Source organism: Triturus cristatus, chromosome 11, assembly GCF_964204655.1.
Source record: "Triturus cristatus chromosome 11, aTriCri1.1, whole genome shotgun sequence".
Lineage (NCBI taxonomy): Eukaryota > Metazoa > Chordata > Amphibia > Caudata > Salamandridae > Triturus > Triturus cristatus.
Window position 1 is genome coordinate 1,137,889,944 of NC_140594.1, and position 18,153 is coordinate 1,137,908,096.

Below are 18,153 nucleotides of genomic sequence, written 5' to 3' on the forward strand. Positions count from 1 at the left end.
ATAAGGGAAGTAATTTGGTTATGCAGCTTAATCACGGTACACCACTGGGCCCAGAATATCAATGGGAAATACCTTCCTGTGCTGTAGGGGCATGCATCTCCTTTTTGGAAATGTCCCTACGTGTAGGAATCCCCTGATGGACATGATCATCACATGGATGGAAATTTGATGTGGGATGAATCCATTTCTCTTCACTCAAATCTTTAGTTACTGATGTCTAAGAGGTACAGCAGAACTTTTTGACATTTCACTTCTTTGCTGGGGCAAAAATAGAATAAGCTTACTTTGGACTATTTTTGCTACTATTGTTATGAGAATGGATCAAATATTTTTGCTCTGCTTTTTAATCTGGAATGATTCAGAGTTGGATAATAGTGGAAAACCCTCCAATATCTGAGGAAGTGGTAGATCCAGGGAAGAATCCACCTGCGGAATTTCCTCCATGGAGTAAAATCCACCGGTGGAGCCTCCTTTAAAAATTTTCCTGAAATCAGAATCAAGTCTTAGCTTGAGCAAAACTGGTGTGTCCCTTTCACATTGTGTAAGCAATATTTTGCGATCTGGATTTAGCACTTCTTCCATAAATGTGAAGATTTTACAGTACTCCAGCACCCCAATGTTTTGAGTGAATGATCTGTCACCAAACCGTGATTTCATAAAATATGGGGCGCAAAGCCAAAGACACAGAAGCAAAGGCATGATTGACTCAAGGAGAACTAACCTTCCTGACAACTCAAGCACAAATGTTATTACCTTTTTAAGATGGAAGCCCTGAATAGTGGTGTCCTTCACACACAGATGTGGTATGCCAAGAGGAACAATACTGCTGTAGCGCTGCGTCTCATGGATCACGGCATTGGTGTATGGCAGCTTGATCCGGTGTTCATATTGGATGATTTTGTCGGGTTCTAGGACATCATCAAGCTCTCTCTGGATTTTCTCTGGGGAGAGATATGCAATAGTTACTAGTGGGATATGCACTAGAGACTACCCAGTTTCCCCTCTCCTCTCCCATCATGTTGAAGGGACTCAGACCTGTGGCATCACAAGCTCTGTAACTCCTGAATAGGAGCATATTCTCCAAGTGCAATTGTGTTTCTCTGAGAACTTGACAAATTGTAATATTGATAATCTAGACTTTTTGACAGAACTATCTGCAAGTTGGAAGCAGCTGAGGAAACCCAGAGCCTTGCCCCATTGTCGCAACTACATAAATCCACATCAACGCCAAATGCATCTAATTTCTTTTTTTTAAATAAATGTTCATTTTATTATAAGAATTCAAACATGATGTAGCATATATCATTTAGCATATTCAGCTATACACGATATTACATATGTATGCATAAAGTATGAAATGCCTTATCTAACCCCAACTACTATCAATGCATCTTATTTTCTGATTCAAAAGTGAGAGCAGCAGTGCGATATTTGGAATCATTAAATCAGGTATTATGTGGACCTTGGAGGACAGTCGTCACTGTGACCCAGTGGACATTTCTTGGATTTATTCAATAAACTATTTATTCATTCCAATTCATTTCTCTATGGAATGAAGGATGAGGGTGTGGAGGGGAGCTGTGTTTGACCTCTTTGAATAACGCCTTATGTCCTTTGTAGCATACCTACTTTGTTGAGTAGTAGGAAGAGCTGTAGGGGCCACAGCCTACCTGTACCTGGCTAGGTCCAAATAGAGGACCTGCAAATTGGAGCTTTGGCCCTTAGCTTCAATGGCCGAACAAGAGGCCCAGTGAGGGAAGGGCAATTTAGAGGGGAAAAAGTTATAAGAATGTGCCCTCTTGAAACAGTTGTACTAATGTTTGGACTGAAGATGGTTGCTTCTGATAGTACAAAGGTGGATGCGGGTGAGAAGTGGAGTAGGTGGCACACACTGTCTGGGGTTTCAGGTGCCTCCTGCTGCAGGATGGCACTGTATTAGTTTTAGTAGGCCCCATGGAGCACAAGAGGCACCTTCATCGGTCATGTGGTGAGATTTTAAAACTAAAACTAAGGTACAAAGTCCTGCTCTCTCTTGACCATCCCTTGTCAGTGATGTGATGGGCAGCCAATGACATGACAATTACTTGTGCACCCAGAAAATGTGCGAGCCAAATGAACAAGTAGAGAGTAACCATGCACCTTGTATATATTGCTTGGACCAGAAAGAATCTGATTGACCAAGGGCTGGAGAACAGTTTTGCTAGTTCAGTTGCAGCCAGTAGAAACCCATGGCAAAAGGTGTGCCATCTCACCTGCTGTATGGAAAGTACTAAAATGTTTGAGAAAGCAGATAAATTACTAAACCGACCTCTTCCATTAAAGCTAAACATTGCCCTATTTAAACCATTTGTATTTGATTAATTAAAATGCAACAGTAAATACAACTTTGTGAGCTATTTTCTAAAAACCTTACCAATTTCACGAAATTGGCAATTTTTAACAAAATAAATCAACAGGACAAATTATGGGAAAGAATGTTCTTTGTGAAAAAACTCTGTGTGTGTGTGATTGGAGGCCTGGGCTGATGGTGAGGGCAGTAAAGGCCTGTATGGAATGCGACTGAAAGGCCAGTGTTCGCTGAGGTGGCAAGCTAAACTGCCAGGAGCCCGAGGTGGAACGGCGTGGCCTGAGTGCAAGTGCACGAGGTGCCTGGTGCATACCTGCCAACTCACATGGTCCACAGTGTGAGTGACACGCAATATCAGCTCCCATCACACGGTCACCCAGTGAGAAGCCGACATCACGAGGTGGCAGGGAATACGAGCTGAAAACCACTGTAAGTATTGGTTTTCCACCTCGTTTTAGAGTGGCTTTGCACTGTCGACGTCCATTAAGGGGTGTGAAAACACCCCAGGACATAAGCACCAACCTCAGCAAGCTTGTTTTTTGAGAGAAAGGGGCTGGGTCGGTTCAAAAGTGCCTTGTAAGTACTTCTCAGCACGAGGCCCGCCCCCTTCAAGGCCCCGCCCCTCCTCAAACCGTAAGATTGTTTTTCAAGCTGGCAGGTATGCTGGTTGGATACTGGAGACTGAGTTACGGAACCAGCAGCTCAGAAGTGATAGAGGTGGGGGCTGGCGTAGGAGTTACAGACTACTCCTGTAAAGCTAACAGAGGCTGGTTACCAAAAACAAAAGGCCTCAGAAGCGGGTAATAGGGCTTTCATCCAGTGCTTAATTTGATATGCTTTCCAGTGGTCGGCACCGGCAGTCTGACACAAGGTAGCGATGTGTGACTAATTTAGAGACGACGACAGCAACAGTTAATTATTAATTCAATATACATTTAAAATTAATATTACCTGCCACCCAAGCTATTCTTATAGCATTGGGGGCCTGAAATAGTCAGAGTTGTCACACTTGTAGGAGTGAAATGTTGGTACTTCTGTTGTTACTGTCATTGGCAGGACTGGCAGGGGCAATCTGTGGCACAAGGTGCAGTAGCCTCCTCAGGACAGCCCTAGCAAAATATGTTTTTTGCTACTTAAGCACCCGACAAGTGGTACATGTTGTAACATCATAAGGGTCAGAGAGTACGTACTTGAACTTCTTTACCAGCAGTATTTTAGTGAATTGATGTCCCCTTGACCCTTCCATGCAAATTTCCTTTCAAGCATCTAATTTTGCCTGATGCATAGAGCAGAGACGGGACGATGACAAATACGAAGGCTATTACTGGTAGAGTATTAAAGGAATGAGGCTGCCCATGGCCCACGCAGGAGGCCCTCATAGGAGAGCAGCCACCTTAGTGCCACATGAGGGCACAACCCGACAGGGTAGTGTTTGGACCCACTGGGGGTCAGGCGCTACCTATGACGTCATTTCCAGCGCGCTAGTGGGCGGGATGGCAGGTATATAGACCTCCCCCGCCCATCTGGCAATCCTTTTGTCTGCCGGGACTTCACGCTGTTTCCCTCCCTACCGCATACCCAGTGTGTCGGCTGGAAGGGTGGCTAGGGTAGGAAGGCTGTTAACTTGTTAATTTGTGTTGCAGGTGGTGTTAAAGGGTGATCCAGAAGCTGAATGGTACATAGGGGTACCCTCTTCAGGAGCACAAGAAGGGTGCAAATGCCAAACAACCCCCGGAAGTACTTACGGGAGGATCCTGGAAGAACGACGGCACCCGTTAGTCATTCGGACAGATGTAAACCTGAGCAACCAGGGGCTTGCCTGGATACGCTCTGTCCCCTTCAAAGGGTGTGAATAAATGGCTGGACTGGTTGTCCACAGGATGTAAGGGGTAATCCCCCAAAATGGTTAGCACCAATTGGTTAGGCCACGGTGCAATTTGGCTCTTCAGGTGGGCAGAGCAGCATAGGGCCTGCCTGCCCTTGAATCGCCCGTAAGTTGACCCACCATGTTGGCATAATTCTTATGCAAAATAAACCTGCAGCAATGTTTTCTCTAACAAGCAATGTGTCTTGTGTGTTCTTTATTACTGTATTGCTGTATTTGCGGGTGGAGTGTGTTGCTGATATTGGCACTATGAATACTCCCAGCAGAGACAGGCAGAAAAGCGTCTTCCGTCCCCAAGCTGTCAGGGACATGAAAACAATAAAGAATACAGTTTTGAGAAAGAAGCTGCAAGACAGTTCAAAACCTATATTGCCAACATCAAAAGCCAAGAACAACAGGACATTTTTTTCTCCAAATTATGTATGTGCACTGAGAGAGAAGAAAATGCTCCTGTTCTTGTCACAGCTCAAAAAACCTAAACTCCATTTAGCAAGGGGACGTGGCTGCCGAGCTGAATCACCGCCTCTACCAGGATTCCAGTCAGTGGTCCCGATGTCCATGGAGGAAGCCGAGGCTAATGGAAGCTGTCCCTCATAAAGGCAAAAAATAAGGACTTAGAGTCCAGCTCCAGACGCAATTACTTTACCATCATTTGCATCACTGAGTCTTCAGACATCGGCAAATTAGAGACCTATGTAGAAAACATGTGAAACTCCCTATTTGAGGCAGAAAAGTTCTCCAAGCTATCATCGGGAGAGCACAAAGATCACTGGCCACTTATCCTCCGCCGGGTAAGCCTGCAAAACTGATAACAGCAGGTCTCTTAAATTAAAGAGATGGGGATGCCGCCCTTACATTTGCAAGATCAAGGCAACACTGTTTCTATTTACTCTTATTTTACAATTGCGATGCAGGAAGCACAGAGAGCCTACTCAGGGGTATAAAAGAAGCTACAGCAGTTGGAAATCCCTTATGCCCTGTTATATCCAACTCAGCAGCACACTACTTACAGGGGGAAACGTGGCTCTTTACTAGTCCACACTAAGCACCGCAGTTCCAAAAAGGCTACAACGTATGAAATGGAAACAAAATCTCCAAATACAATGAGATAACTGAGTGGGAGGTTACCTATATGGGAAAATATAGAAGGGTGCACATTTTTGGAAATAGGGGAATGCTCAAGAAAAACGCCAGCAAGCGTAATTAAAAAGCCCTCAGCAACTAACAGCATCACTTAGGTGCTAAGCAAAGATGACACCCCTAAGCCCAACACTGAAGACATCATAGGGGGACTTGTAAATTATTATAGAAATCTACACTGATTGTGATGGCCATCTGAGTCCGAAAACATAAATTCCTACTTAGAGAACATGGCCATAACCTAGTTGAGAGAGATATAACATGAATTTCCTTTAGAGTCCCTCACACAAGGGGAGATAAGGAAGGTGATAACTGAGCTTCTCGATGGAAAGGCCCCCAAGTAGGACAGGCCAGGGGGTCCACATGCTATAAAACATTTCCATCTATTAGCTGTACAATTCCGGCCTTTAAAGTGACCACACAAGAAGGCAAGCGACCGCTTCCACGAACTAAGCAATGCCTATCAAATTACTAAAACCAGAAAAGGACACAGATAATTGTCATTCTTATAGAACCTTGCCTTATAGAAAGTAATTGTTAATCAGCTCCTACCAATGCTCCAGAAATTGATCCTGGCAGAGCCATCAAAATTGTCTCCAGGGAAATCAACCCTATTCGCTGTTCTCTATCAAATAGAATCTGAAACAAATGTGGCTGCTATTTTTCTAGATGCCACCCAGGCATTCAGTTCACCTGGGTGGAAATATTTATTTACCATACTAAATCAGATAGGCATCCCTAATCCATTTGTGAACTGGATCAGACTCCTATGTACCTTCCCTACTAACAGGATCTTTATTAATGGCCAAACTACTCAAGCAATTGTTGAGTGGGCACAATGTAAGACTGCTTCTTCTCACCAATCCTATTTGCACTGCTGATATCACCAATCGGCTTTTACCCCCAAGTTCTTATACTGTTTTGTCAATATTCCAATCTCCTGACTAAACACTACTGACCAAGCTGATGTGGGCAAGCAAGCCGCCTAGACTATCCAGGAACCCACTAAGCTGTACTGGATGAGAGGCCCTGCAGTCCCAGACATGGAACTATTGTGTGTGCACACAAGTGCAGTTTGCTTACTACTCATTTCACGCCCAACGTTATGTGGCTCACCTAGCAGTTGATATGGATTTTGTGCACCCCACACTTCCTGCATCTATACTTAGTATGCCAATCCATCCGAAAACAAATTAAATTGGTGCAGCACAGTGCACTATTAGAGCGTGGAAAACACTCAGAAATAAGGTGGGAATGGTAATTGTGTACTAAAATAGATCCCCACTTGTTCACAACCAGATCTTTACTATGATTGAGTGACGATAAGGCAGTCAAACAACTGAGTAGTTGCATCTTAATAAGTGGCAAGATCTTTATGATGAGGGTACCTTCATCAGTGTCTGGACAAAATATCTTGTGGACAAAATATTGTGCCGAGAATATCGAGAACAACAATATTGTAAAGGTAAGTTTCTATAGGTAAGCAAAGTTTTACTATACCTCACTCCAAATATATGTACCTTGACGATATATTGTCAAGGTACGTATTTGTGGAGGTAAGAACAGAAATCCATACTCACCTATTTGCACTTACCTTCTCGAAATCTTGATCCTTCATATTTCTGACACGACATTCTGTTCACACAATATCTTTGTCCTCGATATTCTGTCATTGATCCACCGTCATCACAACCAACAAAATTAAGTTAAATGTTGCCTTCACCCCATTAGATGTGTATCTGTACAATCGGCTCAGGGGAGAGAGCAAACAAGTGACTCCAGACTTTCTCTAGAACCACCCAAGTTTCAAACTTTTCAAGTTAGTAATTGCCAGTAAGACACCCCCGCGACAATATTGTACTGAAAGAGGCAGACAGTCAAGCCAAGTACTACAGCGCAAACCAGAAATAAATGGGACAAAGACCTAAACTTACTGTTTACAGATCAAATATGGGAAGTTACTGCCAAGCAGTAGGCTCAATGTAATCCACTTTAGACACCTCCACACAACATACCACACACCCCATGCAAAAAATGGGGCTTAAGACAGGATTCAAGATGTAACAAATGCCAAGCAACAGATGCATTTGTGCATCTAGCATGGGACTGTCTCTGAGTGCAGATCAAAAGATATCTGGTCACCAATTCTACAGTACCCGTTGCAGTCTGAGGAGGAACTAGCCCATAAGGAGTAAAGAAAGATATATGTATCAGTCATGTGTTACATCAGAATGTAACATTGTGTACAGGGGGATGATGTGGGGGTCTTTCGGGAAATAGAATCTGTTATGCACATATTCCCATGTGTTTGTTAATGTAAAAAATAAAAACATAAATAAAAAATAAATAAATCACCCTAATAGAGTATTCCTTAAAAAGGGCCATCCATTGAAGTGAAAACCAGCAATTTACTTTACCCAGTCCTGCAGCTCTATCACCAATATCTAGAATGTCGCCTTGCTTGGCAGCACCTTTTGGGGTTTGACATTTCCTGTGACATGCTATTTTAAATGCTATAAAGGTTTTCTGTGATTGATTTTTCTTGTCAACATGGTTTTGACTACAGTATTTTTAGGTCAAATATCAATATTCTATTTTGGGATGCATGACGTTACAACGCACACTTTTACAACGCATGCACTTACAACGCATTTTTTACAACGCATAATCCATTACAACGCATGACATTACAACGCATGACACTACAACGCATTTTTAAAAAATACCTTTACAACGCATTGCCATTACAACGCATACTACCTTTACAACGCATACCATTACAACGCATTATATTAAATTACATTTAAGGTAAGTATTAGATAGTATAGGGGCAAAAATTACTATTCTAACTCCAGGGGGTGCAACAGTAGGGTAAGTGTCGGATAGTATAGGGGTAAAAATTACTATTCTAACTCCAGGGGGTGAAACAGTAGGGTAAGTGTTGGATAGTATAGGGGTAAAAATTACTATTCTAACTCCAGGGGGTGCATCAGTAGGGTAAGTGTTGGATAGTATAGGGGTAAAAATTACTATTGTAACTCCAGGGGGTGCATCAGTAGGGTAAGTGTTGGATAGTATAGGGTTAAAAATTACTATTCTAACTCCAGGGGGTGCATCAGTAGGGTAAGTGTTGGATAGTATAGGGGTAAAAATTACTATTCTAACTCCAGGGGGTGCATCAGTAGGGTAAGTGTTGGATAGTATAGGGGTAAAAATTACTATTCTAACTCCAGGGGGTGCAACAGTAGGGTAAGTGTTGGATAGTATAGGGGTAAAAATTACTATTCTAACTCCAGGGGGTGCATCAGTAGGGTAAGTGTTGGATAGTATAGGGGTAAAAATTACTATTCTAACTCCAGGGGGTGCATCAGTAGGGTAAGTGTTGGATAGTATAGGGGTAAAAATTACTATTCTAACTCCAGGGGGTGCATCAGTAGGGTAAGTGTTGGATAGTATAGGGGTAAAAATTACTATTCTAACTCCAGGGGGTGCATCAGTAGGGTAAGTGTTGGATAGTATAGGGGTAAAAATTACTATTCTAACTCCAGGGGGTGCATCAGTAGGGTAAATGTTGGATAGTATAGGGGTAAAAATTACTATTCTAACTCCAGGGGGTGCATCAGTAGGGTAAGTGTTGGATAGTATAGGGGTAAAAATTACTATTCTAACTCCAGGGGTGCATCAGTAGGGTAAGTGTTGGATAGTATAGGGGTAAAAATTACTATTCTAACTCCAGGGGGTGCAACAGTAGGGTAAGTGTTGGATAGTGTAGTGTAATATTATGCGTTGTAATGGTATGCGTTGTAATGGTAGTATGCGTTGTAATGGAATGCGTTGTAAAGGTAGTTTTTAAAAATGCGTTGTAGTGTCATGCGTTGTAATGTCATGCGTTGTAATGGATTATGCGTTGTAAAAAATGCGTTGTAATGGTAGTGCGTTGTAAAAGTTGCGTTGTAAAGGTTGTTCCCCTCTATTTTGTTAACATGTTGCTACATAATGGGTGCATGCATCATTAGCTGTACTCACGTCCACCTCGAATCTGCAATCACAATACTTTTCCTCCATGTGATAGAATTTAAAGATTATGCGCATTGGTATACTTGAATTTTCCTTCATTCACCAACTCACCTTGTATATCGGGATATTTTACCACATAAAGCAGGGCCCAAAGGAGTGTTACAGAAATTGTGTCTGAGCCTCCATAGAATAAGTCCAACACAACTTGAACCAGGTTGGCCTCATCAATTGCAGCGTTTGGATCATTTTTGGTCTGCAGAGGAAAGAGTTTCACTCAATAAGTTGCTAGTATGAAGTCACATAGAGCACCAGCATTGCCAAACAGCAGCCTTCTGTCTTCCTGATTGTGCGCCTATCATCCACAATCAGGACTTCACACTGCATATTACACCGACATCAGGCTGGCACACTTACTTCAAAACTCCTGCACTACTAAAGGCATCCCTATACCCCACATGCTGTTCTGAACTTCAGCTTCGACAACAGCTACTCAAGCCAAGCAGTACCAGAGTGATCTGCACTGCTCAACAGAGATACTCAGTGAGAAAGCCATCTATGTAGGATGCCGCAGCAATGTATAGAGTTAGTGCGCTAGCTGCAGCAGTGCATGGAGTTAGTACGCTAGCTGCAGCAGTGCATCGAGTTAGTGTGCTAGCTGCAGCAGTACATTGAGTTAGTGCGCTAGCTGCAGCAGTGCATGGAGTTAGTGCGCCAGCTGCAGCAGTGCATTGAGTTAGTGTGCTAGCTGCAGCAGTGCATATAGTTAGTGCGCTAGCTACCAGAGTGCACAGATTAATATTACTGCGCTAGCTGCAGCAGTGCATAGAGTTAGTGCCCTAGCTGCAGCAGTGCATAGAGTTAGTGCACTAGCTGCAGCAGTGCACTGAGTTGGTTCACTAGCTGCTGCAGTGCATAGAGTAAGTGCGCTAATTTTAGTGCGCTAACTGCAGCAGTGCATAGAGTTAGCCCCCTAGCAGCAGCAGTGCACAGAGTTAGTGCGCTAGCTGCAAGAGTGCATAGATTAATTTTAGTGCGCTAGCTGCAGAAGTGCCTAGAGTTAGTGCACTAGCTGCAGCAGTGCATAGAGTTAGTGCATTAGCTGCAGCAGCGCACGGATTTAGTGTGCTAGCTGCATCAGTGCATGGAGTTAGTGTACTAGCTGCAGCAGTGCATAGAGTTAGTGGGCTAGCTGCGAGTGCGTAGATTAATTTTAGTGCACTAGCTGCAGCAGTGCATAGAGTTAGTGCACTAGCTGCAGCAGGGCATAGTTAGTGCACTAGCTGCATCAGTTTATGGAATTAGTTCATTAGCTGCAGCAGTGCAGAGTTAGTACGCTAGCTGCAGCAGTGCATGGACTTAGTGTGCTAGCTGCAGCTGTGCATTTAGTTAGTGTGCTAGCTGCAGCAGTACACAGAGTCAGTGCACTAGCTGCAGCAGAGCATGGGGTTAGTACGTTAGCTGCAGCAGTGCACGGAGTTGGTGCACTAGCTGCAGCAGTGCATAGTTAGTGTGCTAGCTGCAGCATTGCATAAGTAATGCGCTAAACAGCAGTGCATGGAGTTAGTGCGCTAGCTGCTGCAGTGCATAGAGTTAGTGTAGTAGCTGCAGCAGTGCATGGAGAGAATGCGCTAGCTGCAGCAGTGCATTGAGTTAGTGCTCTAGATGCAGCAGTGCATAGAGTTAGTGCGCTAGCTGGAGCAGTGCATAGAGTTAGTGTGCTAGCTGCAGTAGTGCATATAGTTAGTGGCTAGCTGCAAGAGTGCATAGGTTAATTTTAGGGTGCTAGCTGCAGCAGTGCAACGTTAGTGCACTAGCTGCAACAGTGCATAGTTAGTGCACGAGCTGCAGCAGTGCATTGAGTTACTGCACTAGCTGCAGCAGTGCATAGAGTTAGTGTGCTAGCTGCAGAGTGCGTAGATTAATTTTAATGCGCTCGCTGCAGCAGTGCATAGAGTTAGTGCACTAGCTATACAACACATAGATGGACAGTGGGCTACAAAGCACTAATGCAGCACCCGTTTAGATAGCCTAACCAAAAAGTTGTATAAGCATAACCAATGTGTGCAGGTTCCAAAAGCACCCCCTGCCCAAAGGTGCTACCTTTAAACAGGAACAACAAAGCAAACAATAGAGCGGAACAGCACCACCTTTCTTAACAAATATGTAAGAAATCTTAAATGTCCATGATATCCATTAGAACCGATTAGTGCAAGAGAAGTTAACTGTCCTAGCAGTTGATTTATAATTTCTTTATTTCCAATCAAAAGCCATCAGCCAACGCGCTTCGTCCTATTCTAGTAGGACTTCTTCAGGGCAATTGTACTTTTCTTGCAGCGCCTATGATATCAACGATAGGATGATTTGTAACCAAGAATCCTTTGTAAGTAATGCTTCTTGACCACTTCAAGTATTAATTCTAGTTGTTTTTCCCATAATTAAACCAATGAGCTGCCTCCTCTAGGTCCCAGGGCAGTCCGGTATAGTAACCGCAAAGAAAGAAATATGCAACATGTACCAAACAAATATGTTGATGCACGTGTCGATGGATATTATCCACCCAAGGCGATAGTCTTGTAATCGTAGCGCACCGCGACGTAGTCTAATTCTCCATTATTTCAAAAGAGTTAGTGCTCTAGCTGCAGTAGTGCATAGAGCTAGTGTGCTAGCTGCAAGAGTGCATAGACTAATTTTAGTGTGCTAGCTGCAGCAGTGTATAGAATTAGTGCTCTAGCTGCAAGAGTGCATAGATTAATTTTAGTGTGCTAGCTGCAGCAGTGCATGGAGTTAGATCACTAACTGCAGGAGTGCATGGAGTTAGTGTGCTAGCTGCATCAGTGCACAGTTAGTGCGCTAGCTGCAGCAGCGCATGGAGTTAGTGCGCTAGCTGCAGCAGTGCATGGTGTTAGTATGTTAGCTGCATCAGCACACAGAGATAGTGCGCTAGCTGCAACAGTGCATAAAGTTAGTGCACTAGCTGCCGCAATGTATACAATAATGTGCTAGCTGCAGCAGTGCATAGAGTTAGTGGGCTAGCTCCAGCAGTGCATAGAGTTAATGTGCTATCTGCAGCAGTGCATAGATTTAGTGCGCTAGCTGCACAGTGCATAGAGTTAGTGCGCTGGCTACGTTAGTGCACAGAATAATGCGATAGCTGCAGCAGTGCATGGAGTTAGTGCCCCAGCTGCAGCAGTGCATAGAGTTAGTGTGCTAGCTGCAGCAGTGCATGGAGTCAGTGCGCTAGCTGCAGCAGTGCATAGACTTAGTGCACTAGCTGCTACAGTACATGGAGTGAATGCACTAGCTGCAGTAGTGCATGGAGTTAGTGCGCTATTTGCAAGGAGTGCATAGAGTTAGTGTGCTAGCTGCAGCAGTGCCTGGAGTTAGTGTGCTAGCTGCAGCAGTGCACAGAGTTAGTGCACTAGCTGCAGCAGTGCATAGAGTTAGTGGGCTAGCTGCAAGAGTGCATAGATTAATTTTAGTGCGCTAGCTGCAGCAGTGCATAGAGTTATTGCACTAGCTGCAGGAGTGCATGGGGTTAGTGCGCTAGCTGCAGGAGTGCAGGGAGTTAGTGCACTAGCAGCAGCGGTGCATGGAGTCAGTGCACTAGCTTCAGCAGTGCATGGAGTTATTGCGCTTGTTACAGCAATGCATAGAGCTAGTGCGCTAGTTGCAGTTTTGTATAGTTAGTGCGCTAGCTGCAAGAGTGCATAGATTAACTTTAGTACGCTAGCTGCAGCAGTGCATAGAGTTAGTGCGCTAGCTGCAGAAGTGCACAGAGTTAGTGTGCTACCTGCAGCAGTGCATGGAGTTAGTGCGCTACCTGCAGCAGTGCATAGAGTTAGTGCGCTAGCTGCAGCAGTGCATGGAGGCAGTGCGCTAGCTGCAGGAGCGCAATGAGTTGGTGCGCTAGCTGCAGCAGTGCATTGAGTTAGTGCGCTAGCTGCAGCAGTGCATTGAGTTAGTGCCATAGCACACATAGTCAGTGACTGCTTCTCACAGACAATGGTGGCTCTTCACAAAGGTGTATTTTATCAGAAACGTACTTTTGTGACCCAATTGTGACTTTTTATGCATGTCAAGAATTTCCAAAGGGATTCCAGGCTCATGTAAATCCATCTACAGGAGCGGATACCTGCACCACATCTGCGGAGATCTCTGCAGCTGTAAATCCCACTCAAGGGATGGAAAGTGGCCTTTTTAAAAGTGTGTTTTTCTTGGCTTTTAGGAATGTCAAAAATATACACATTTATGGGCATTCCCAATGTCCAGTCCATCCCTGGAAAGGGCCATAAATCTAGTCTAGTTGGCGTCAATCCCAGGCTAGGGATCAAAGACTGAGTCACTCCCACATTATTACTGGGGGTGTGTTAGACCTGTCAGCCCTTTGGGTGGTCCCTCCTCATCATTATTTATTTTGTCCCACTTTTGCCTCAAACCCTGTTATAATTTTTCCTTTTTGGGAACCACCAGACTTTTTAGTGTTGATGCAGGGTCAGGGAGCCATTTTCCCTACCCCTGGAACTTCTGTCTGAGGGCCTGAGACACAAAATGGTGGCCACCCATTGTCACCTGTGACATCATCAGAACCCACTGGAGATTTCTAGAACCTTCCGTAACATTCTGGAACCCTGTGACAGTGAGAGGCAGTTTAGAATGTTGGGAGGCCATCTCAGAGTGGCAGTTGGCAACTGACTGGAGAAGAGAGAGGACAGATATAGAAGGAGGTCGGAGTAAGGCAGCAGGGGTGGAAACCAGTGCTTGGAGTGGGGTCCAGAAACCCACCCTTGATGCTAGTCCCTACTGACCAAGCCCAGCCTAAAGCCCTGTGTGGGACCAAGACCAGAAGAACCATCTTAAAGGACTGAAAAGTTGAAACAGGCCTTAAAGAGGAAGAACAGCACGTTCCTGACCTGTTCAGTGGTGTCCTCCTGGAGTCCTGACGTCGAGAAGCCTGGAGACCTGGGGCCTGAGGTAGAGAAGCGGCGCTGACAGAAAGCAGACGTCGTACCCGGAGCCGCCAGAGGTCGAATGAGGGCGCCGACGGAGGTCGTGGAGAGGCGCCGGAGGTTGAGTGGAGATTCACCCGAGGTCGAGGTGAGGCGTCGACGGGGGAGTGAAGTCCGCCCACCGGAGTCGCCGGAAACCGAGGTGAAGCGCGCCGGAGGTCGGGAGTGGAGATCGCACTCCGGAGACACCAGGAAGTGGGGAGTCCGAGACCCTGTGATGCCGGAAGGCGACATCGAAACGAGGCCGACCAGCGACATCGAGTCGAGACCGCCCAGCGACATCGAGTCGAGACCGCCCAGCGACATCGAGTCGAGACCGTCCAGCGACATCGTACCGGAGCCGCCTCACGGCGTCGACACGGTGCCGAGTGGAGCCGATCATCTTAAAAAGGACAGTAAGTGGTAGAGGGGGCGTCTAAGGCCCTGTGGAGCCCTAAAAGACCATTCTAGGGGCTAAAGGGGTGCTAGAACCAGCCTGAGAGTGCCAGGGGTGAACTGAGACTGGTACAGTGACCTACATAAAGAGCTGTGTAGTTTGGAGGGCCAGATCTGTAGATTACCCTTGTTCTGCCTCAGCTTAGGCCCAGCCTTGACCAATCTAGGTGGGACACCCTCATGCTATCCAAAGGTCCTTAAGATGTGTATGGGCAAAGTAAGATCAAGTGACCTCATGTAAATGATTTGAACTGTAACTGTCATTGATTGTTTTACCTTATTTATTGAGGTGCTTTATTTATTGTCATCCACTATTTATTCCTGCACTATATTTATTGTCTGTCTGTATTTATTTGCCATCTGTATTTATCGCACCCTATTTATTCCTTGCTTATTTATGACCTGAACCTATTTATTGAAATTCCAATGTAGTATTATTTATTTGACCTGCTCTTCTAAGGAAAGTCTTATTGTATTGTATTTATGTAATGAAACCTGCAACTAAGAGAAAATAAGATAAAGACATATATATTTTCAATTCGACTTGCATTATTTTTACGGTGTAGTGTCGTTTTTGGAACGGATGAACGCATGGTTATTGTGAGGGTGTGACGTACGCTTAACACGGTGCCTGACCCCAACCGCTCGAGCCAAGCTACCATTGTGCTGGGAACCTGGTGACTGCTAACCCGGTTGCCCGGTTTCCAACATAAAATTGGTGTTCAGCGGTGGGATAGAGCTGTGCTTGCGTCTACTCGACAATAACTGTGGGTAGTCCATAGGCCTACACCGGGAGTTTTCTCCAAGCGGACTTCCTGATTTTGAGTTTTGTTTTTTCCAAATTTACTTCTGGTGGTGGGAGGAGGTATTACAAAAGGTACCCCCCTGCATAGCTTCTGTAAGCAACTGTCTTCTATCCTGAGTGGAAAAAATGGAGTTTGTGTTGGAGGATGTGGAAACTTACACTGTGGCCCAACTCAGAGAGTTTTGTGAGCGAGAGGGGGTGTTTTTTCCCCCAGGTGCAAAGAAGGGTGAGCTCCAGACCAGCTTAAGGGCTTGGGGGGAGGCACGACGAGAAAGTAAGGTTGAGAAGGAGGATAGGGATGGAGAGACTGACCACGAGGGGGCTGGTTTGTACCAACCTGAGGTGGGGAACCTAGTAGAGGGGCCCAGAACACTTTCAAGGAAGGGCAGCAGTGTCTCTAGTGGCGGCTTATCAGAAGCAGTATTAACTGACCGGAGGGAGAAAAGACGGCTCACATGGGAGTTGGCGAAGCTGGAGAAGGAAAAGGAGGAACAGAGGATGGCTCACGAGTTGAGGCTCAAGGAGATAGATCTCCAGATCCTACGGGTCGGGGCACACACTGTTCCTAATGGTGGCAGCGAAGAAAGAGAAATCACCAGGGAACGCAAACCCTATTTGCCAAAATACATAGTAGCTAGCTATAGTGCGGGAGATGATATCGCCAAGTGGCTAGCAGCCTATGAGGTCTCGTTAAGAGCCCATGGGGTTCCAGAGAAATATTGGGGAGGGGGATTGTATAAATACATGCCTCCAGCTGGCAGGGATACATTATTGGCCCTAGAGCAGGATGAGCAGACCCACTACCCCACCATGAAAGTGGCGCTCATGAGGAAGTTTGGACTAACACCCGAGAAGTACAGACAGAAGTTCCGGGGTAGCCACAAACTGGGCACACAGAATTGGGTGGATTTCCTGGACTATGCAAAGAAGGCATTAGAGGGTTGGATACAGGGCAGTGAGGTGAGGGACTACAAGGGGTTGTTTGATTTGATGTTTTTTTTTTTTTTTTTTTTTTATTCCTCATTTACTGCCATGGTTCCAGACTACTGAAAGCCTGCTGCTTGGGTAACAGGAGCTACGGGCGCACCGTTGTGCTGGCACAGCAATTGCTGGGAGGGCGAGCGGTAAGAGATCAAATATAAAAGCCCTACAGCCACCACGGCCGCCCTAACAGCTCAACCCTTGCTGCCAGCTGACAGAAGTTAACCATCTTTGTGGTTATTCATGCTGGAAAGGATATGTGCGCCTGGGCAAGAGAGAGAGGGAGACCATCAATGAGACAGCAAGATGGCACTATGGCAGACTAATCATCGGAGCCGGGGAAAAAAAAACAAAAAAAAAAAAAAAAACCCCAGCAAGTTCAAGCAGTCCCATCCAGCATCTTCCAATAGTTTCTCCTATCAAGATTACCGGCCCTAGCTATATCTAGTTTAGAGAGCTGAAGCAGAGAACTACGCCACTCAAAAAAAGATGGTGGCGTAGGTTCTTTCCAACGTTTACAAATTTCTCTTCGAGCCGCTAACATTGCGTAGAATAGTAGGTTACCAGCCATAGAACGTAAATTGTCTGCTGTTTCAAAAATTACAAGTTTCAGATCTATTAAGATTGGGCGACCCAGGCTGGCCGAGAGTTTATTGCTAATTGCATCCCAAAATGGAGTTAAATGGGGACACTCAAAGAACATATGTGTATCTGCCGCCTCCTTAAGTCCACATCTCGGGCAAACCACCGGGCCTCCTGCAGCAAATTTCGAAAGTCTTTGTGGAGAATAATAAGCTCTTTGTAAAGTAAACAGGTGATTCCTGCGAAGCCAAGCTGGTTTGACTAATTCCCACAGCAGTTTACAGGACATCAACCAGAGATCTACAACATTGGAGGCTGGCAGTGAAGAGCTCCAGAGCTGTTTTGGGAGATCAAAATCGCCGTCCATTTCGTCCAATATTAAAGAATACCATAGTGAAACCTCTTTTTTTACAGGAGTCTGATCAACCAAAAGAGTTTCCAAGTGATTTCCCCCCCCGAGAACAAACTTATCAAGCCGTGTGGGTCGTGATGTTACTGCTTGGGACCAACTTACTATTTGTAAATACTTAAGTCTTGAGAGATTGGGCCCAACTTTATGAACTAAATCCTCCCAGGGGATCAAGATCCCTTCCACAAAAAGATCTCCCCAAACAGCTATCCCTGATTCCCTGAGTGGTACTGCAAGTGCATCACTTAGCCAGTTTGGGGGCTCTGGAAGATCCCAAAGGGGAGCTCTGCTAGAATAATACCCTAATTTAGTAGAAAATTTTATTTTTGCCCAAGTTCTTGCCAGGCCCTGTAAAATCTTTAACTTCACCTTTTTGAAAAATTTGGGGTCTCCAAACTTAAACAAAAAACCTGACTGCCCAGCTCCTTCGCTCTTCAACAAGGTAGAAAACAAGTTGCCAATCCCATCACCTGCAGGAGTTTTTAAGAGCATACGTGAAGGGGAAAGCTGAAAAGCCCAGGCATAAATTTGTAGATCGGGCCCTGC

The 18,153-nt window shown here is 45.1% G+C and overlaps 1 protein-coding gene across 1 annotated transcript in view; it reads right to left on the minus strand.

Moving 5' to 3' along the window:
- Positions 1-18,153, minus strand: part of LOC146786207 (cytochrome P450 2J5-like) — a 438,174-nt gene that overhangs the window by 98,073 nt on the left and 321,948 nt on the right. Inside the window, exons 6-7 of the mRNA XM_085635784.1 lie at positions 9,501-9,642; positions 754-941 (exon numbers count right to left, since the gene is read on the minus strand). Of these exons, the coding sequence (XP_085491910.1) occupies positions 754-941; positions 9,501-9,642 (330 nt within the window). The remainder of the gene's footprint in view (positions 1-753; positions 942-9,500; positions 9,643-18,153) is intronic.